Genomic DNA, 22,697 nt, shown 5'->3' with positions numbered 1-22,697 from the left:
GAGCTGTTGAACGTATCAAGCAAGTGTATGGTGCATTTCAGAGTTGTTATTCAAAATATTGTCGGTTAGGGTGTGTTAAGGGATGACGATGTATTTATAAAATTAGGTATTGAAATCAGACCACAGTAACCATACAAGATATGATCGCTGGCTGAGAGGCAACAAAAGCAGTTACACTTGAAACTTCTCTCTTCTGATTGAAGCCCAGAAGCTTTGAAGCGCTTCATTTCCACACCAGGTGTACCTCAATAAGGATAGGAGCTGTGCAGAGCTACAGAGGAGACAAGAGAGGGACAGGGATGAAGAGCATCAGGGACATACAGCGGGAACAATGATGATGATGAGTCACCACAATACACTTGCAGTTCAGTAGATTTGAGTAGGTCTGCTGCCCAGTGAGTGAGCTGATGGCCATCCGGCTAAAATACAAAGTCAGGTCTAGTTATGTTTGGTCAAACTGTCTGACCGGGACTCAGCTGGTTTACAGTGTTGAGTTTGGGTACTTGAGGGTTCCAAGAGATGTATAGTCTAATTTTATAGCATCTAAAGCTGTGTGAAAGTCATACAATGCAATTCCGACTGCACATTGTATTATTTTAAGAAGAAATATTGTGTGTGTGTGTGTGTACTTGTATATCTGTGAAGAGCATTTTGAGCATAGATCCTACAGAGTAGAGATATTTTTGGGAAGTGAGGATATTTCGGCCTGTCCTCACTTTTTCAAAGGCTTGTTTAAGGAGTTAAGAATTGGTTTTAGGGTAATGGTTATTATTATATTTAGGTTAAGGTTAGGCAATTAGTTGTCATGGTTAAGGTTAGGGTAAGCGGCTGGCAAATGCATTATGCCATTGAATGTCCTCACTGAGACAGAAGTACAAGAATGTGTGTGTGTGTGTGGGGGGGGGGGGGGGGGGGGGGGGAAACTGTTTGAAGGATGGATATAAGCAAGAAGGACTGAAGGAAGGAAGCAATGGAGGGAGGGAGGGAGGACAAAAAAGGGGGATGCGCGTCATTGCAACACGCAATGAGTGGTGGGAGGGAGGAGGAGGAGATTGCACACACTCTTACAGTGAAGGGTTTCATACATAGAAAATGGTTCTGTATGATTGCATGCATTATTAAGTTATCCAAGTTAGTCATCCAGTGGGAATGAGTTTATTTTTTATGGTTTATTTGTTTAGCTTGATGATGTGTTTAAAAAGTTTAAATGTGTTTGATACTCTTGCAGGCTGTGCATCTTTTATTACTTAATTTATTCAAAAATATGTTTCTACCTTTTGTTCTACTTTTGCTCCATAATAGTTGGAGTGTATAACAAATATCGTGTTTATTAGTTTTCCTTCTTATATTTAAAATAACTCAGAAGTAACTCTTGTAGATCACTGTAGGACCAGTGTGAAACTGAATAATTGCATATGTATTTCAAATACAATTTATATTCATTTACCAGTTATTGTTAATAACGATGTAAATATATATTAAATAGCAGACAACAATTACAAATCCTGTAAATTTAACCCACAAAAGTTCTGTAATTAAATGTAAATCTATCTATCTATCTATCTATCTATCTATCTATCTATCTATCTATCTATTGGGATTATCATTTAGCTATAAAACTTCTATCACTTAGCTAATTAGCTAATTAAAATGGTCTATGTCTGGGATGACCCACAATGCACCTTTGAGAAACACATTATTTCCTGCGTGTGCTATAGGCTGCATGGCGTGAGCGCGCATCTAAAAGGCGAGTGGAGCCCCCCATTCTCAAATGAGGGCTGCGCGCTCCCGCCGCAGGAGAAGTGAGCGCGCTTGAGGGGCTGCGGTCCCATTGACGGTTCCGTCTCCCTGACAGCGGCAGCATCAGCAGCAGCAGCAGCAGCATCCGCGGCGGCGCTGCACAACAAGAAGTCTCCGCCTCGCCCCGCAGCATCACGGACAAGCCCACCGGACCGAGCGGAGCCCCGAGCCGCCATTAGGGACCCTCCTCCGCTCTCTGCCTGGCCGAGGACAGCAAGCGAGATCCCCCTCCCGTTTGCCATCATCCCTACCGACAGCCGGTGACATGGGCTCCCCGTAACACGGAGGTGGTGGAGGGTAGAGGCGGGCGGGCGGGCGGTGGGAGGGGGGTGGGGGGAGAAGACAGCCGAGCAGCAAGAGGGAGAAGCAGAGGCTGAAAGAAGGCAACCGGGACCACCATCACCACTACTACTACCACAGCCAGCACCGACACTGCTGCCGCCGCCGCCGCCTTCGCCGCTGCCGCTGCCGCCCTGGGTGCCCCCCGCCACCGCGATGGGAACTCCGCATCAGTCGCTCCAACCGCCGCTTTGTCCGTGGGCCATGTCGTGATCCGTGGACAGCGGGTTTTCTATCCGTGATCCCGACCGAGGCGAGGAGGAGGAGGAGGAAGAGGAGGGAGGGAGGTAGGAGAGGAAGGTGGTGGTGTTGGGGAAGATGTTCGCCTCGGTGGGCCCTCGGGGCGGCCCGCGCCCACCCGTCGCCCCGGCCATCCCGGAACCGGACCTGAGCCATCTGACAGAGGATGAGAGGAAGATCATCATGGCTGTGCTGGCTCGGCAACGGGAGGAGGAGGCGAAGGAGGAGGCCATGTTAAAGTAAGAGGGAGAGATAGAGTGAGAGAGAGAGAGAGAAGAAACAGAGTGTGTGAATGTGGTGTGTGTGTGTGTGTGTGTCAGAGAGAGAGAGAGAGAGAGAGAGAGAGAGAGAGAGAGAGAGAGAGAGAGAGAGACTGGGCCTGAAGTCCATCCACCTCCATCACTCCTATGGATCAAATGTTTCAGCATTGGGACTTCTTCTCCACTCCAATGTACCTGATCATGCGTGTGTGCATTGTGTGTGTACGTGTGTACATCCTGCTGGTCCCTCCACTCAGAACTCACCTGCTCACAAACCCATACAGGCAGCAGCTCTGTGCATGGGGCCAAATTAGATCAGGTTCACGTCCTGTTTGCAGATTCTCTTATGCTCTTGTGAGACTCTGTGAGCGCACGGCGGGTCAGGGTTAAGTTGCTCAGGAGGGAGGAAGAGGAGGATTGTGGGAGGATGAAGGTGTGTAACCATTCCCAAAATCGGCAGCATCCCACTCTACTCAGATGGAAAAATAACAACTTCCTCATCTTAGCTGGTCTCCATAATGTCATCACGAGCGTTTGGTCTTGGCCTGAAATATTTCATTGATAGATGCAGCAGCAAGAGAACTGCAGGAGGCTTGCTCGTGCTCGGCTCTGAGAATAGTAAAAGTAAAACCCTCCCTGTTGGCTTTCATCTGTGCAGCATCCATCTCAACAGCTGCTGTTTGCAGCTCAGGGGTGCGGTTGAGCCTTCCCCAGCCTTATGCACTGTATGTAGGCCAGTGCTCCTGCAACAGACATCACACAGGCGGTTATAGAACCAGTGGGCCTATAACAGCGTAGAAAAAAGGTGCCTGTGTAATGTCATTTTGAATCAGGAGTGACTTAGATTCACTGTGTGCATCCACCCCTGCCTCATCCATATCACCACCGTACATGCATGGAGAAACGTGTCCCCAACCAGATTTATTTGTCGCCGCGATCGGTAACGGAAACCAGCCCACGTCCACCCCGCTCCCCTCCACGACCAAAAAAAATGCACAAAGTTGAAACGAATGCCTCTATCACGTTCTCTGCCTGGCCCGCATGGAGCTGCGTGCATAGATTGGCAGTGAGAAAGATAGCACGACCCACCTAAGCAAGGCACTCTTCGAGCTTTACGTCCCTGTTCTATTTTAAGCACTCTGCGCGGACTGATAGCCCAGCACTGGAACGGAATATCGATTCATTGCATCTAAAGAAGGAAATGTCCAATATATATAACTCCAACTCTAAGTGGCTGTGCATCATTTTCAGTAATGTATTAGATAGAGGCTGTGGATTCAGTCGTGTCATGCTGAAGCGTCTGCAGCCGAGGCAGGCTGTCAGCACATATATGTCCTAGCATACTGGCTTCAGCACTGTTTCCTCTCATCACTGTTTGGATGGCGACTGCCACAGCAAACCTGTGTGCATGCATGTGTGTGTATGTGTGTGTCTTTACGATTGGGTCTGCACTGAAAAGCTGCACTGGTTGACTAATGCATGGTGAGTGTACTTGCAGTAGAGTAGTGTGGGTTGTAATGCAGCGAGGTAGAAAATACTCTCATCTCATGAGCAGTTTAAGATATATACTCACCATCAGTTTCCTTGCTATCGCAGCATATACAATCACAGTATATGTATGTACAGTATACCCTGAGGGTGTATAGCTATAGCAACAATGATGTAAGTGTAGATAGGGCAAATTGTTACATGATACGAATGAGTTTAATTCACACAAAGAAATATTGACAAGCAGTAGATGATAGTTAATAATTAATAATACAAATTATAAAAGGAAAGGTAAAATGAAACATATTGCTGTGTGACTCTAACAGCAATATAACAATGCATCCATGAGCAGTGATGAGCATTCCCTCACTGTACTACGAACATCAAAATTCACACTTGAGCTATAACAATTGCCACAAATACCCAAAACAAACACAAACAGCAATTCTCTTAACCAGTTGGAGGGTCGTCCATACTGCACCGAAACCAGAGGCTCAGGGGAAGTAAACTCATGCATCTTGTTGCAATCACTTCACCTACATGGAAAGCATAGAGAAGGGCTAAATGTATGTAGCCTTACTCTCTGCAGGTATAGTTGAATGATGTGTAAGTGATGATGTGTATTTGATTTCACTTAGAGCTACTACTGTATGTGTGAGTGCACCTTGGAGATAGAAACATGCTAAACTTAAAGGTTAAAAATGAATGGACATGAAACACCTATAACATGTATATATATATATATATGCACTGGGAAAACTTAAGACCACATCCATACAACTCTGTGCACATAAACATCTTGGTTCCATATCAGGCCTAATAACACGCCTGAAAATGAATATCCCATGGCTGCTCATGTACATTGGGAATGCGTGTGCTGGTATGGTACACAGGAATGGGTTGAATAGTAGCTTGTCCCCGACACATGTGAGCAGTTGTATCATTGTAAAATACAGAATTTTACTACACAACCGCTGCGGCTACATCATGACTGAAGATCCCTAATCAGTATGTGTGTGTGAGCGGCAGAAATGTTTTGGTTACACTGGCATTTCTTTTATTTGAAGCCCATGTTGATGCTGGTACCAATAATGTGGTTCGAATCGATTGACCCAGACCATTCTGATACGTTGTATGTATTGGAATATATTTGATCAGTTTAATCAGTGTCCGACGTCTGTTGGCCTCCAGTCATTTAAACTGTGTGATCCTTTACAGTTATGCATGTAACTCTATAATTAACACAGGGCACACGATTTTGATTTTTTTTACTTATGCTGCATTAAGATGTTATAAAAGTGAAACACTGAAACACATGTGAGGAGAACACACACCTAATATTAAGTTGAAACTGGAGGATGTGAAACATGCCTCAGTTACCACTGTCAGTGCAACAGGAAATCTTTCGTACGTATCCTTGAGGAACAAAGAGATATCAATATAATGTGCCAACATTGTTTCATAACGAAAGGGGTATCACCAGTATTGACGATAAAAAAGACATGTCCTGTTGGCGGGGATCTCTCTCTCTCTCTCTCTCTCTCTCTCTCTCTCTCTCTCTCTCTCTCTCTCTCTCTCTCTCTCTCTCTCTCTCTCTCTCTCTCTCTCTCTCTCTCTCTCTCTCTCTCTCTTCCCTCTGTGATCAGGCTGATCAGAGCTCACTGTTCATGTGTATGGATGAAGGTGGCTGATGCTTATTAGCTATACGACTTTAATATGAACTCTCTCATTACTCATATATATATAGCGTTAACTGAACTAACTAAAACAAACACTTGAGGTTTTACAAGGAGTGACTAATGCAGATATTTCAAAAACATTTGCAGTGATGCAGCTGATATTTACATTTTCACTCACTTAGGAAGAGTTTAGGCAAGTCTTTGAAGACACTTTGTGAAAGTTAAAGGAATGGCCTAGGACTTCCCTGTCCATTAAAGGTGGAGTTACTGATTCTGGGGAGCGACTGTAGATATTTGAAAACAAACATACCCCTCCCATAATTGCTCCTTTAGAAGCTCCACCCCCCACATTCATGCTCGCACATTGCCACGGTAATGGTTTGTATTTATATAGCGCAGTTTCTAGGCTTGATGAACACTCAAAGCGCTTCACAGGACAACTTATAGCCATTCACCATTACTCACACATTCATACAGTGCATCTATGGGACCTTTTCTATGGGGGGCAATTCAGGGTTCAGTATCTTGCCCAAGGACACTTGCAAATGGATGCTGTACCCCCTCGGCCACAGTTGCCCCCACTGAACCACTGATCTCAATGAGTTGGAATTCGCCTCCACAAACCTAAACATTGTCTGCAGACAAAATAAATTGTCAGTATTTACACAAACTACACATTCAACAACCTGATTCGGCCAGTGTGCGTCTGTCTATTGTGAAAGTAACATTTCCAGTGGCTAACAGTTGTTCCGTTCTGAAATAGTAGTGGCGGTGTATGTTATCTGAGACCTCTTTTCTGGTAGTCCTCCCATCCCTTAGTCGTAGACGGCAGAGGAATGAAGACATTATCTCGTTTTGAAATCTAACATCTGGTTTTATTAAAAATCGCTCTAAGAAAGAGGATAAGCGTACTGGTAGCTATACTGTTCATGATCGAGACCCCATCACCACCTTGTCCACTAGCATAAATATCCTTGTTGCTGATTGGATGGGAAAGAAAGACAGCTTTCTTTCTTTTCCAAGTACAGAGTTTTTTTTAAACCAGAGGTGATAGCAGAATTTAACAAAAAGTGTATTAAATAAGATGCTTACCTGACTTTTCTAGGTCCAGTATGTAGGATTTAAGAAGATATATTGGCGGAAATAGAATTAATTTTCAACTGTGTAAAAACACCTGAGACTGTTTGAACACTGGCTCTTTAGAGCCTCGATGTTACCTAAAGGCCACCATAGGTTTTCCTAAATGCTTAGGAGGGGAGGATGAGGTGAGGGGTATTTATGTCATTGAAACTGCAATCGAACCTCTTACAGTTAATTGTTCACCGCAAAAGGGAAATATAAAAGTATATAAATTAACTCAATGGAACAGAAAACTTGTTCTTGACCTGTTTGTGCTAATAGTAATTTTTAATTTGGTGTTTTTCAGAGAAGATAAGCCTATCCAAGCAAGAACGGTGAACCTGGTCGGGCAGAAGAAACCTCCACAGCAAAATGATGTCCGGTGAGTGGCACCAATATTATACAACCCCGGACTGGACTAAAATTAGTTTGAAATGGGCTTAATATTTGTTTTTGCATCACTATAACGCCACTTCACCCCTGTGGACGATAACAACCTCTCAGTGGCAGGCAGTCTCACATTGATGCTTTGTTGTGAAAACTTTTTCACACCTTGAATGAGTCAACAGTATAAAAGATAAACCTGCATTCTGGTGTTTTTCAAGCATGACTCAAGACATGATTATGCAATTTGTGTGATACTCTAAGTGGGATGATGCTGGTCAGACACTTCATTTTGATTGTTCATTTATATTTAGGAAATACGCTTCATGTGGTGCCACTGAAAATGAAACATTTCAGTAAGCCTTCTTTACTTTCTGAGTGACTGTGTGTTCTGTTAAAGCCACACACAAAGCCCAGCTTCAGTCTGTGATCCGTCAATGCTCTATACCAGTGTCTAAGGTGAAGATGGACAGAATGAGGCCTGTTCATATCCTGTTGAGTCATTTGAAACACACTGATGTTGTGGTCTTCCTCCTCCATGGCTGCTCTCAGATTCGTCTCACAGTTTGCTCGGCTGCCTGTCTTGATGAATGACTTCCATCGCAGATATGTGTATGTGTGTGTGTGTGGGTGTGTGTGTGTGTGTGTGTGTATGACATGTCTGACTTCAAATTCTCCTTGATATCTGGAATCTCACATGAGCTTTGGAAAAGAGATAATCAACACATGAGCACTGTGATTTATTATTAGAAATGCTAATCAGCAGCCAGCTTTATTTGCCAAGAAGACTCAGACTTGGTTACTGTGCTTGTCTCACATGCATTGAAGGTCTGAATGACTGATGCACAGTGATGTTTGTCACCAGATCCTTGTGAGATCGGGGGTGCTGGAAGCTTGTGGTTACTCACAGAACCTGGTGGCAATGATTCAGCCGCAGAGCACATTAAAAGCTAGCCAAATATTTTCTAGGCACGACTTCAAAATATTTGCTAACTGGAAACGTTTTTCAATCCCTCCATCTTTTTCTCCACATTTTACTAGAGTAAGACTTCTTCAGGCAAACAGTCTGACAAAACTACGAACTGTCATCTTGATTCTGAGAAAATGTCCTCATATTGTGCTGGACGACAGAAGATGTTGTAACTCTGAGTCTTGTCTCGGTGGCATCTCCGTAACAGTAATTGCCCAAGACTTTGTTACAGGATACTTTTTGACATGAAAAGCATGAAAACTGTCCTTTCTTAGCGACCTTAAGGTAACTCTATATCATCATTATATCATAAACGTGACTGCTGTGAGGGCAAAGTTAAAAGTAAACTTAAATGTCAATTTACAAGAAGGAAAATATCTTTGCCTCTATGTTGCCTCTAAACCTTCCAATCATTGCCAGCTTGCTAACTAACGTCCCAAAGAGAATGCAGGTGGTTAGAGTTTCTCTGGAATAATGCTTTTCATCTCATTTCCAATTAGTGGAGATTGGATGCTTGATGGGTTGGTCAAGAGTGATTCCTTATAATGGCTCTGCTCAGTCATCATCTTTCCTTTACCACAGTGTGTGTGTGCGTGTGCGATTGTAAACTCTGGTTATTTGATCAGTGGTCGCTAACAGAGACTTGAATTGACAACATTACTTGAAATGAACTGTCATTTTTACTCCTTGATGTTATATGAGCATTTCCACGCCATCAGATCATTTATGCATTGAAATGTTAGTTTCATTCATTTCTGTTCGCTGTGACGCCTGTGGCCTGTACTGTCTTTTTTTCTGCCACACAATGATCAAAGGATAATGCTTGTTTTTTGCTTTATCTGTGTGCACTGTGTTTGTTTGTGTGTGTGTCTCTGTGTGTGTGTGTGTGTTGGATCAGACTGTGAGGTGGGATTACAAAGTAAGTCAGCTGGAGCACATCTGACTCTCCGAGGAATCCCACAATATGGCCCCACGTTTATAACATTATACAATATGTCCCTCTCTGGTCAGTATTCCCCACATTATTCACCAGACATAACAGTCAGTGTTGTCCCTGCAGAAATGGGACAGAAATAAAACCATGTCTAGTCCAAACCACAACAAAACAGAAAAGTTTTGTCTTGTGATATTGGAAAATAAGGCATTTATATTTTAGCAAATTATTAGAGCTAGTATTTGGTTTATCCATTCTGTTTGACTCTGCTGTTAATGGTAATACTGCTTATATATGGTTGGATAACATGACACATGATTTTTCTGTAATTAAGTGTGAATGTTTATTTAGACGCATTTTACCACTTAAACAACACATGACTGTGAGGCATATTATGGTACTTTGTTTTAAACTTATGATTTTGTATGAAATATCTGTTGTGTTTTGATTATATTTTAGTTGAATACGCAAAATGTCCTGCGGGGTGACCGTAACATAGGTGAAGCATTAAACTTACATTATAACAAAAGAAACCAGAAATATCTGGAGCAGCTAATAACTGCCTTGGCATTATAATGTATATAATGACTTTATTAATATTAGCTTTTAATATGCACAAAACTAGTATATTAGTATTTACAGGTAAATAAATTTCGTAACGCAAATGCTGTCTTGAGGCGTGACGCACACTACACACAGGCCTCAATAGGCCTGCTGTAGTGTGCAGGATGCTAGAAATTATCTGCACAAGTGATGGAGAAATGCACAGTGGAGGGTTGAAATTCAACATGCAGCGTGTGCTGCATTCCATACATCTTTAGAATAGAGTTTTGAATGATGTTTTTATTGCTCAGCGTGTAATTTGCGTATATTTTTTTTTTCAAAATTCCCCAAATTCCAGAGCTGAATATTCCCATAGAAAGTTTCAGGAAAGTTTCCGGAAATTTACCGGTAATTTTCCGCCCCTCTGCAACCCTAAGTGTGACGGCTATAGTTCTAAATTTCATACAACTGTAATCCTCATTAGAACTTTATTTAAAAAGATATTGCTTCACCCTTATTTGCCAACTACCCATATATGTATATATATATGTATATTACACATTTTTTTTACAAAAATGCTGCATGTCGATGTGTGTAAAAAGGTGAATGTGGTTTGAGTGGCCGATAGGACTAGAAAAGCATTATATAAATACACTACATTTACCATTTAGATTCCATGAGTGAAGCAATGTGCACGGTTGGTAACTCCCGGAATTTATGGAAAGTATTTATATTAGTCAACCTATTGCTACTAATAAATAAATATTGCGAGGTCAATGTCTTTGCCTGCGTCTATTGCAGCCCCACTTAACCTCTGTTGACATGGATGACATTGCCTCAGTCGAAACACACTGGATCTCTAAGGCTACATCTACTCTGATCTCTGTCCACACAAGCGTTTTGGCTCCATATCAGTTTTTATTTCCTGTCCATCCTAACACGCCTGAAAACACATATCACGTTAACACCCATGTACACTGGGCATGTGCGTGTTGGCGCACTCAGGAAGCATTTAGTTGGTACTTGAGAATTGGGCTTGAATAATAGCTCTTATTTCTCCTACACATGTAAATGGTTGTTCATTGTAAAATAGAGAATTGAACTGCCCTGGAAAGGGGTCATGTGGTAGAAGCCAGACGATCAACGAAGGGTACATAATGTCTGAAAAGACTGAATCAGCAAGCACGTGTGAGCTCTTCCTAAAAAAAAAAAACCCCCGTTCTTATGTGAATGAAGCCTAAAGGCTGGCGCATGTTTCTGAGTTTTCACGGGCCCGCAAGCGCAAGAGCCCTTCCGGGCCCCTTACGTGCTTATGTATCTCTTCTTACGTGCTTACGTGCGTCGCCCCATTTTTCGAACAGCTCGCAAGGGATGTGATTGATCTGCTAACTACATCCTTTCCGGAGTCGCATTTCCGGTTTCATGCCACATAATACCGGCAGAAACAACGGAAGATTTACAAGAACGAATATGAATTAAATAGAAGAGCGTTTGGCAGAAGAGATCCGAAAGTATGATCACTTGGATAACCCGTCACTGACTGGCAGATTTGTCCGCCAGAAAAAGGCTACGAGGAGCCGCAGTGGCTATGTAAATAAACAATTGACGAAGAAGAGAGAAGGCGTCCCTAAGGTCGTCTTCGACAAAAAACATTACTCGACCTAGTGTTACAATTGCTCTGGATAGGCTACATGTCTACGTGTAGGCTATGGCTATGGCGTTGCTTGGACGCAGAAGGCTGAATGGGGCTTAAGTTCATGTTTTGTTTATTAGTCAAGTGTATTTGCGTTGCAGTGCTGCATGGAGCTTTTCTCCTTTAATCCTAAACTTTAGTCTTTCCTGCTAAAGATGATGTAACATATGTAAGTAAGCTTTTACTGTATCAATAGAAAATGTACAGATTGTTGTCATAAATTACAACTTGTGAGATTTGGGAATGGATTTATTTACATGTTTTCAGTTATACTTCACCTCCTTTGCAGACTGGTCATAACTGATGCATCACCTTTTTACATACGTAGGATATGTTGCTCCACCCCATGCCTCTGTAATGGCAACATGGCTGCACTGCAGTGTAACATGTTTACACTTTACATCTCTGAATGTGATTGGCCAGCTGTCCCTTGATAGCAGGGTACCATGGCGATGGCCCAGCCGCCCTGTAGTAACCTCGGTGAGCTCTGGGATTGGCGAGGAGTCATTTCCTCACTTCCTTTAGGGATTGGCTGTTATCCTGGTCTTCCCATGTGTCTCTGCTCCAGCAGGGACTGGGTAGGGACATGACACACTCATACATTTCAGCTTGATGAGAGTTTCGTCTCTATTGGGTAAGACAGAGGGCAGGCCTCATACATTATGTTTCGAATTTTTTACGACTGGGTTTCCTCATAGAGTTGTCAAATGAAAATACATTCCTAGGCATTTTCTCAAAGCCTATTGATTGTACCAGAAATGAAACTTATTGTAGTATTCTTAAAATTAGCTGTGTATGTTAAAAAATTACTCATACACAAACTAATGTTATTTCACCAAGGTTTATATCATCACAATATATTATCAATACAAATGATGATAGTATTTTCATTATTGATCAACGGTTGACAACTTGCTACATTAAGTGCAGTCTTCAAACCCAAATGTCAGAGTAGGTACAAAATATCAGTGTTGGCTACAGTGGATGTTAGCATTTGTTAGCTATAGCCAGGTGCGTCTCATGAGCCACAACCACCACTGGCCCCTTCACATTACAAATCTACAACAATATTTTGACATTTTAACAAATCTACAACAATATTTTGACATTTTAACAAATGTCAGGATTTAAATGATGTAATTTCTTTGAAGAAGCGGGGGAGACTTCCCCTCACGTCCAACCTCAGACTGTGCTCTGTATGTGTGGGTACATGGCCGTGTGTGAATATGAACTAGGTGTGTGAATTTTGATTGTTGGTGTGGAGGAGTGTTTGTGTATTTGTGTGTGTGTATACATGCTGTGTGCCTGTGTGTATACATGCTGTGTATATGTGTGCTTGTACGGCCTGTCTGTGTATAGCATTGCCAGGCCATATGGAACGCTGTCTGGGGAGCACACTACCCACTTAGCTCTGCTGTTGGCTCTGGTGCTCTCTCCATCTGGTCCTTTCTCTCTCTCTCTCTCTCTCTCTCTCTCTCTCTCTCTCTCTCTCTCTCTCTCTCTCTCTCTCTCTCTCTCTCTCTCTCTCTCTCTCTCTCTCTCTCTCTCTCTCTCTCTCTCTCTCTCTCTCTCTCTCTCTCTCTCTCTCGTCCTTCATCTTTTTTTCAGGCAATTCTTTTTTTTAATTAGTTTGACTTTAGTCTTATCTTTGTTTTTTCTTTCTCCAAGTTTATCCACCTCTTTCTCTCTCTCAGTCAACACTACATCCTTTACTTGCTAATCCAAAAATAGTCCTCCTAAGTTATTTGTCCAATTGCTAGTGTGTGTGTGTGTGTTATGTGATTGTGCACTTAAAGAATAAGTGTCTTTTCCAGCACTCTCATTCTCACACCTCCTTCTCTTTAGTTCTGTGCTAAATATAAAATACCATCCCACAGCCACTGTGCTCTTGAACGTGCCCTCACCTGAGTTTGACCAACACATCAGAGCTTGTGAACGCTCCTCCTATGGGCTATACACTGTCATGGCCTCACTTATCTTAAGGCCATGGTGAGATTCTGGAGCCAATAATCAAAGACATGACCAGTGGGGGGGCTGTTGTTACCAGGATCAATAATAGTATATTTCAAATTTATAAAGTAATGACACTTTCATCAGCCAAATGAACTCATTTATAGGGATATGAAAAATGCACTTGGTGTCAGAATTGTTTCTGAAACTATTGAAGGAATGATGTAATTATGTAAACTTTATACTGATGTAATCTAAAAAATAGGATTCTTAATTCTAAATTAATGGAAAAAAGTCAGTTTGTTTAGACACAAAGGATGAGAGCACAAGCAAATTTGTATAAATGTTTCCTGATATGTGTCACAAATGTGAGTGAAAGCAGTTGAGCCATTAAAGAAATGTCTGAATATAATATGAGTCTTTGAGGAACAGTGCACTTCAGACCATGTGGCACTTTGTGATTCAAGTATTTGTTAAGTATCTTGGATTAGGCTCTAAATCTGACTTGCAGTGTGGTTTAATTTGACCTTTGGCTGATTGTGCCTCTTGGTCTTGACCAAACTTTACATTCTTAACGAATTTATGTGAGTTATAAACCATGCATACGATATCTAATACAAGAATATGTTTATAATAAATGTGAGAATACATAACCCTCTATGTACATTCACCAAAACCCTTGTCCTGATGATTCTTGCTAGACAGAGGCAGTAGTGATAATATGATAATCAATAATTAAATTATATTCAAGGACATACAAACAGAGAAAGAAAGAAAGACAGAAAAAGAGTGAGAAGTGGAGAAAGAGCGAGGTTAAAGAATGAGTGGGCAGAAAAGCCATCATGAAAGTATATAAAGTGAAAGAGGAGGCAGGGGGAGGTGAGAAAGAGGAGGAGAAAACGAGGAGAAGAGAGAAAATTGGAGGAGAGAGTTAAGATGCATCACATTCTGTGCATATTGTGCTGTTAAGTATTAAGTGGTGTGAATCATCTCTTCCTCTGTTGATAATTCCCCCCAAAATAAAAAAATGTGTTGCTTCTTTTATTTTACAACCAAAAGCTCCAAACTCAATGATTAAAATAAAAAACAATATCTCTTGGTGCAAAATACATTAGAGCTGTCTGGGGGCAGACACTGTTAATATTGCTTATCTCTATTCTACATATTCTCAAAACTGGAAGGGAATACAAGCGAGTGTGTCATAAGGAAATGATGGAAGGAGGGAGGGGTGGAGGGAGTGTGGGGGAAGTGAGAGTGCACCCGAGCAGCTCAGCATGGTGACTCCTCTGACGGAAGTGAAGGGAGGGGAAAGGATGGAGGAGGAACAACAGCGGTTGGCACATAGAGAGGAAATCGAGAGTGAGCGATTCTCCGTGTCCCTACTGCCATATGGTGAGCAGCCAGGCCACAGCACATACATGCACTGACGGAGAGGTAAACACAGAGGGAGGCTCATTATGTTATGGAGACAAATCCTATCAGAGCAGGTTTTTCAGGAAATATATGGATTTCCAGTTAAATAGGAAACATGTTAGGTAGATGAGTTGTTTTATCTTGCATGTATAGTTTACTTTACTTTTCTATATAAAACACATTCTTGAAATCAGCGCCACTAAAATCACCAAATAATCTGAAATGACTGGGGCCTTAGCAGTGTCTGTATTAAGTTTGCCGAATGGTTTGATTTAAATTGTCGCTGCATGGCCTTGTTGTGCTTATATGGAGCATTTTACCAGATAAAAGATTAGCATTGAAAAGATTGTTCAGCATTGAAAAGAGCCTGAGAAAGTATAACAAAGATAAATCTGTGTTTTAAAAAGACACAACACATCATTCCCCTTTGGGCCTTCTACTGGGTTGAACTGGCCCTTTGTCAGACACATGTTTCTCCTCAGGTTAGCAGACAAATGCTTTTCTGCTCACATTCAGGGTCATCATTTTAGATTTGGGTCATTACTTGAAAGGTTTACTTGCTCTTTTGTTCAGAAAATAAATCACTTTCCTCTTTCTGTCCATTGCTGCAGAACCTCTTTTCAGTCTCTGTCTGAAATACCTGGTTTTAGCTCCTGTTCCCCCCGTTTGAGACCAGACTGCTCTGTGATTGGTCAAAAGCTTCGAGATAGGTGTTAAATTTCCCTTAGATACATGGCAACTAAACTTTGCGATGTTTAGTTGTGCAGATTTAGAGACACAGTGTATATGAAAAGTTTCATAATGTCAAGTTTCTATCAACCAATGATAAACTATTTTCTGCAAAAATTTAATGAATGAGGGTCTGCATGCTGTAAACACACACAAACATACACACGCACACACACACACATACACCCACACAAACACACACACCCCTAACCTTACCCCATCTTATCTTAAATCTTACCTTGACATTAAAACATTTCTTTACCTTAATATCTGACGTTTAAGTTATGGAGACATGCTTTTTGTCCCAATAATGTGACAGTGCAAATAGACTTGGGTCCCCACAACATAACTAATACCCAAACCACACTCTCTCACACACACACACACACACACACACACACACACACACACACACACACACACACACACACACACACACACACACACAAAAACACTCACACAAACAGTTGCTGCAAACCGGAAACCCATTTCTAATTCTGGCATTCATTTTACCTTCCATTCAATTTCACAAATAGCATGGGGGAGGAGGAACATTTTTAATACTGGTCTATTATAGGATACCAAATGAGTTCCAATCAATCTTGTAGATGACTCCTCTACAGTAAGAGAGAGAGAGTGTGTGTGCGTGTGCGTGTGTGTGTGTGTGTGTGTGTGTGTGTGTGTGTGTGTGTGCGTGTTTGTATACATGTGTAGATTAAAGAATGGAGGGAGAGAACGCTGCCGGGAGGAGGAGATTAGTTGGGTTGAGGAAAGAGTTGGACAGAATGAAACTATTGAAGGGTTTCACTCCAACATCTCTCACCAGATCTCAGTAAAGTAACTTTAAAAGTGAGTGTTGGAGAGTGAATGAGAATGAGGCGGAGAGAGACGGAGTGCTTAATTTGTAAATGGCTGCGATGTGATTTTCTCTGACACTGACTCATTGTTATTTGATTCATGTCTGCCTGCTTTTTGAATATCGATCCAGGAACTGGAGAAGTGACTCATATTCGGCCATAGAGGCCTGAGTCACTACAGGAAGAGTTGAAACTGGCTCCCAACACCCAACCTGGTGCCACCCTCCTTTATTAAAGACCGGGAGTGGAGAGGCTAGTGCCAGCTTTTGGCTGAGCAGCAGTAATGGTGCTGAAGGACTCAGCCATTTTATTGCCTTATTTTTGGAAACATCTACAGTGTGTCCTGCAGGAGGTCTGTAACTTTTTTTGGAGCAGTTTACTTGAAACTTTAAGCTTTTATTGAGCATCCAGGCTCCTGGAGATAGAGGTCCAAAACCATTTTGGGGGAAACAGTTATGGAAATTGAAAGAACGCTTTGACAGCTCATTAGCAAGAGGTGAGAGTGAGTGGACACACAATGTTAATGAAAATCATCCCAGGGGGGATTCTTACACACTGTATATACCCAAATCAAGTAACGCTAACTTTTTTATATTGTAATAATGTCATTTCACAGTTACATGGTCATGATGATGATGAATGGTTGGTTAATCTGATTAAGCTGTGCATCATCTCTTTAATCTTATTGACTGCAGAAGTCGATTAATTACTAAAACTTGTGAAATCGCATTTTCTGAATTAATATATCTTGATGACTTAATTTCTAACATATGATCATGTGTAATTTTTTTATTCTATAGAAGCGTCAGGTCCTGTAGGTTTCTGAGATATTATGCACAACATAATTTCTGAGCTTTTGTGACTTCATAAAAGCTTTAGATTCTATCTCTATGATTTGTGGAGAAAATACGTTTTGTTGAGCTATACTTTGAGCTTTGATATTCAGCCCCAAAAAGTTAATAAAGTGAAAAAGATTTTGTGCGCACACAAACATACACCCACACACACACAGACACACACACCCCCCCCACACACACACACAGACTGAGTCCATTCAGTGAGTAAAGGGAAAAAGGTCAGTGACCTACATAAGCACCATTTCCACAGCTCAATGAAACTGGAACCATAAAAGACACAGAACGAATAACGTATGTGTTAGAATAAAGAATAACGTTCCAAAGTTCAATTTAGAATTTATTTTGTATTAAGCCAAATTTAGAAAATTCCAAGTCTAAACCTTCAGGATGCCAACAGGGGATATCCCTACACGATCAAAATTTCGGTTTGTTTGTGTGTGTGTGTGTGTATGTTTGTGTGTCCTCGCTGTTTTCCTTGCCAGGTAAACATCCATGCGCTGCCCGGCTCAGAGTTACGCTGTATCGTAGCATCTGTCACACTCCTATAAAGTTAGTCCTGAAGCTTGTCCCTGCCTCTCATCCTCTTTCTATTCCTCCATCTTTCTTCACCCTTTACTCATCCACCTTCCACGCTCTTGAAACCGTCAAACTGTCTTTGTGTTGCTCGCGTTTCAAAAGCCTGATATATCTTCTTCCTCTGAGCCAAAGAGTCGCTGTTGGTCGCTTGGGTGTAATCGAAATTCCTTTAATAAACTTATGATAATAATAAGTTTTCCATATGAGGCGTGCTTTTTTTGAAATGCGTAGCTTGTGCATATATCCCAATTTTAGTTATATTCTTGTGAGCAAAGCTTAGGTTTCTCTCTGTGTGTGGAGCTCGTTATTCCTCCTACAGCTTAATTATTTGACGCTTTTCATTAATGTTGCTTCCTGCTGTGAGCTGTGGACTGTTTGTTTGAAATATGCATGTATACACACACTGTAGTTACACAAACACAAGGCTTTACTTTTAAGTTGTTAAAGTCATTGAATGTGTTAATGGGAAAGCTGAGGACATTTTTTACTCAGTGTTTGTGCAGGAAAGTGAAGCTTTTCATTCTCAAGGTTTAACCTTGCGTCTTACTACATTTTGAATATGTATTTTTTTCCTGCATTTTCCTAATGAGCCCGTTATCCGTGTCTCTGTCGCTCTGTACGTTTTTATCTGATCTCTTTCTTCCTCATTCTCTCTGCTTCCTTCCCTTCTTTTCCCGCCATCCTCCTGCCAGTTGTGTTGTTGTAATGATCTGCCACCCCCCCAACCCCTCCATACGTTTCCTGACAATGTTGTTTGATGTGATAAAGATTTTTTTTCTCACCTGTAAGAGAGAACTTGATGTCTTCTTGTTGTTGACTGACTGACTGACTGGCGGTGACGTACTTGATACATTTCCTATTCCTATTCTTGTCTTTTTATTCTCCAGTATGTCCTACTTTGCCTGATTCATTGCAACTCACACAACCACACACAAACACGTAACTCTCATTGTACATTAGCTGCTTTTAGACATGCACTGAACTCTGGAGATTCTCCGCACTTAACGCGAAGCAGGTGCATGTGTCAACGCAAATATCCGAGTGAGAGCCTCCGGTTTATCTGCCGAGCGAGGGAGGGAATTGTTGATATGTATAACACGTGACAGACAGAAAAAATGAAAATGAAAACAAATATCTCTGAAAACGGCTATTGACTATTGCCTGGGTGGTAACTGTTGACTTTGGAGAAAGGACAACAAATGTCACACATCCCCGGTCAATTGTTGGCGTGTTAGAGAATGCTTATACACAGTATATAAGCTAAACCTGCTTGAAAATTTGCTAGATGACATCCGAGTGTATTTTTTTAATATATATTTTAAAAGGTGTTGTTAAGACTTTAAAAGACTTTACATTACACTTTCTAACTGCTTTTAACTAAGCGAGTTTTACTTTGCAGATTGGAAGAGTCATGAGTAGAGAGGATCCAAACCATGGAAGGACCTCGCGTGTTTAAACTGAATGATAGTTGGTATCATGTTGAATATTTTGTACATGCTCTGTTAAATTTTAAACTTCAGATTCCTCTTCCACTCTTGCTAGTTGCCAAGCTTAGAATCCAGCCAACATTTTGTCTATTAAGGGTTAGTGGATTTCTCATGTCGACCTGATGCCTGTCATTGGTTACACATAAGTGCTACTTTTGTTCACCTGACTATGAGCAGCAAAATTCATACTGGTAAACAAGAATTGTTTTAAACCCGTGGTCACGTCCATCATGTTGCACACACGAGGTAGGGAATAAAGCAGGGAGGAGGCAAACATATACACAGCCAAAAACAGGTAGTGTCAGGAAAACTAGTAAAAGAAACTAATTATCTCAGAAAACAGGAGGATCGTGATGGACAGAAGGGCATTAGATAATATCAGATAAATATATCCAAAGTCAGACATAACCTCCAGGAAATGTCTTAACGATAGTGTAGGGGCTTTGTCTGGAGTTTGCCCTTCACAGATGAAGTAGGCAGCAGGAGCAAAGCATTCAGGTGAAGAGGAGCACCTGGGTAGAGCATGCAGGAGGCAGGACACATTTGGAATAAGGTATAAGGAAAGAGCTCTTGAAGTAACCAAAGAACTCTATGAACCCAATAAGAAAATGACAATAAGGACGGAGGGACTGAGCCCTTCTATGCATTTAATACTGAGTGGTTACATCCAGACGACATGGATTTATTAAGTCTAATACCCATAGAAGCTATTTTGGATTAAAGCCACCTATCATCAGCAATTATGCCTGTGAAATAACAAATAAAACGCCAACAGTCATATCAAAAACTAAACAAAACACGCTGAATCTGAGCCAAATCCCCGGATTCAAGTCAGTCTAGAGGCATCCCATGAACAACCAATGTAGTATTGATCACCTATACAATAAACGTGATCAATCACACTTAGTCCATATATCCGGCCCACACTGTCTATTAGTCTAACTGTATTAGGCTGTGAACAAAACCAGGGGTTGGGACAAACACAGCAAGCGCCATGGATCAGGAAGTAAATCATGCGGTGCTGCAGCAGCAGGTGACCTCTCTGTGACCTTTGGCTATTGCTCCCAGGAAGGGTTTGTGTAAATGCTAACGAATTTGTTTGTGCAGAGATTACAAGAGGGGTGTGTGTGTGAGTGTGTATGTGTGCGCGCGCACTGGGCAGGTGTTAATATTTTCAGGGGCAGGTTGAGTTTCACCCACCGGGTCCCTCGGAGCCTGTGCAGGGTTTTTTCAAGGTGTTTTTGGACGAACGGTTTGTTCTGTTACACTCAAAGGAGCAATGTTCAAATGACCATCAAATGACTGCATCTCGGACTTCCCTTCCTCTGGCCCACGCCGCTGGGATTTGTAGTTTTACGGGCTGAGCTGATGGCTGAGGAGGCTTCGTCGCTAACTGTCGGTCTGTAAGTATATTGTAGACTACTGCAGCCACAGCGAGCGAATTACACTCAGTGCCATGAATGTATAACAGGGTAAATGCTCTTTACTCTTCTGAGCAGATTGAGTGATTGGAGACTGAGAGTGAGAACATCAGAGATCCTTATTGTGAACCTGCAGTACAACATGGCTCTGAAAACTCAACACACACTGTGGAAGACACGTTCTTTATTAACTTGATTCTTTAAAATGGTTACATATTACTGGGAATCACGACTTCTCATTTGGTTTGTAAGTCTTGTCTGTTTATTGTTTCGTATTCTGTATATTGATGTGGACACATATAGGGAAGAGTTCTATATACTGTGTGTAAAAATACAAAAAAAGTCTTTGATATATTATATATTGTTCTCTTGTTTGTTTGCTGTTTAACTTTATGGCATAAAAATGTATAAATTATTCCTTCTTCCCTTGTACCCCTCTCAAACCTTTAAACAACATCCTTTTCTTTACTATGTTCTCCTTCTCTTCTCCACCTCCTTCTCCACTTTCCCCTCTACCTCCTTCCTCCTCTCATTTCTTGTCTTCTAATTTTCTCCCCTCACCCTTTCCCTCCCTCCTCTCCTTTTTTAACTTCTACTCCTTCATCCTCTTCCTATATCATCTCTTTTATAAACTCCTCTATTTTCATTCTATCCTCCACTCTGCTCATTCATTTTCTCCACTCCCCCTTTTTCTTACCCTCCCCTGTTTTTTTTATCATTACAATCCTGTAGCCAGGTTTGTCTGTCAGTCTGTTGCAGTGTCTGAACAACATCCTCATCATTTTATTAGCTTCATTGTTGATTTATGGAGCAAGTGTGATTCAGGGCTAATGCACATTTGTGCTGTCCTTTGGTCATTTCAGTCCACCGAGTTATGTGGTTTCTAATTGTGTTATTTGGATTAGTTTATTTTTTTTGTGCCACCTTAGGGAAAACCTTTATCCATGTTCTTCTCCTCTATTCTTCCTCTCCTCTCCTCTCCTCTCTTTCCATTTCTGGTGTGAGTGAGTGGTGGTGGTGGTGGATGGGTGAGTGGTGCGGAGATTTTGAAATGGGCTGGAGAAGGCGGTCCTATCTGTCCGTGTCCGTCAAAACGGAGAAGCATACATTGGCCTTTAGGAAAGTCCCGCCGGGAGAGGACATTAGGGTGGAGGAGGTCCTACTGGCTGTTGGCGAACAAGTACGACACAAAGTAGTCTTCGCCTCCAGAATGAGCAGAGCGGTGGTGGTGTTTCTAAAAGAAGAACACCAGGTGCAGCAGCTGATTGAGAGGGGCTTGTTCATTAGGGACGGCTACGTGCAGGTGAACCCGCTGTCGGTTCCTGCAACTCGTATCACGGTGTCCGGAGTCCCGCCTTTTATTTCAAACGAGCTCTTAAGAGCCGAGCTCAGCAGGTTCGGTAAATTTTCTAGTGGGTTCAGAACGTTAAATTAAGGTTGTAAAGATATTAAACTGCGACATGTGCAGTCCCTGAGGCGGCAGGCGTTCATGTTCTTGGAATCCCCCAAGAACACTCTGGAGGTCTCCTTCAGAGTGAAGCACAGGGACGGGCACTATATGGTGTACGCCAGCTCCGGGAGCCTGAAGTGTTTCGATTGCGGGGATGTTGGCAAACATTCTCGTGTCCGCATAAGCAGAGATCAGATGACGCGGCAGGTGACGGCAGCGGCTGCCGCTCTCAAAGAGGCGGCAGTTGCGCATAGCGCCAAACCGGCAACTGCACTTAGCGGCTCAGGGGCAGCGGCAGCGCCTAGCGCCGATCCGGTGGCTGCACTCAGCGGCGCCCATAGCACCGAAGCGGAGGAGTCCGCTCCCACCGCATCGGTGGACGCTCCTCGCGCTGAAGTGACAAAGTCCACTGGCGACAGAGTTTTGAGTGGTGGTGTTGCCGTGAGTGGGGGGGACGTTTCACAGCCTGGAGGCGAGACTTCATAGGGGCAGAGTCAATCAAAGAAAT

The 22,697-nt window shown here is 42.2% G+C and overlaps 1 protein-coding gene across 3 annotated transcripts in view; it reads left to right on the top strand.

Moving 5' to 3' along the window:
* Nucleotides 1-2,457: 2,457 nt before the first annotated feature.
* Nucleotides 2,458-22,697, top strand: part of LOC128453780 (regulating synaptic membrane exocytosis protein 1) — a 90,166-nt gene continuing 69,926 nt past the window's right edge. For all 3 annotated transcript variants that reach the window (XM_053436866.1, XM_053436864.1, XM_053436865.1), the window contains exons 1-2: nt 2,458-2,618; nt 7,233-7,307. In XM_053436866.1, the coding sequence (XP_053292841.1) occupies nt 2,458-2,618; nt 7,233-7,307 (236 nt within the window). The remainder of the gene's footprint in view (nt 2,619-7,232; nt 7,308-22,697) is intronic.

This window comes from Pleuronectes platessa, chromosome 12 (assembly GCF_947347685.1).
Source record: "Pleuronectes platessa chromosome 12, fPlePla1.1, whole genome shotgun sequence".
Taxonomy (NCBI): domain Eukaryota; kingdom Metazoa; phylum Chordata; class Actinopteri; order Pleuronectiformes; family Pleuronectidae; genus Pleuronectes; species Pleuronectes platessa.
The sequence above is the reverse complement of the archived record's forward strand: the minus strand, read 5'-3'. Positions and strand labels throughout refer to the sequence as shown.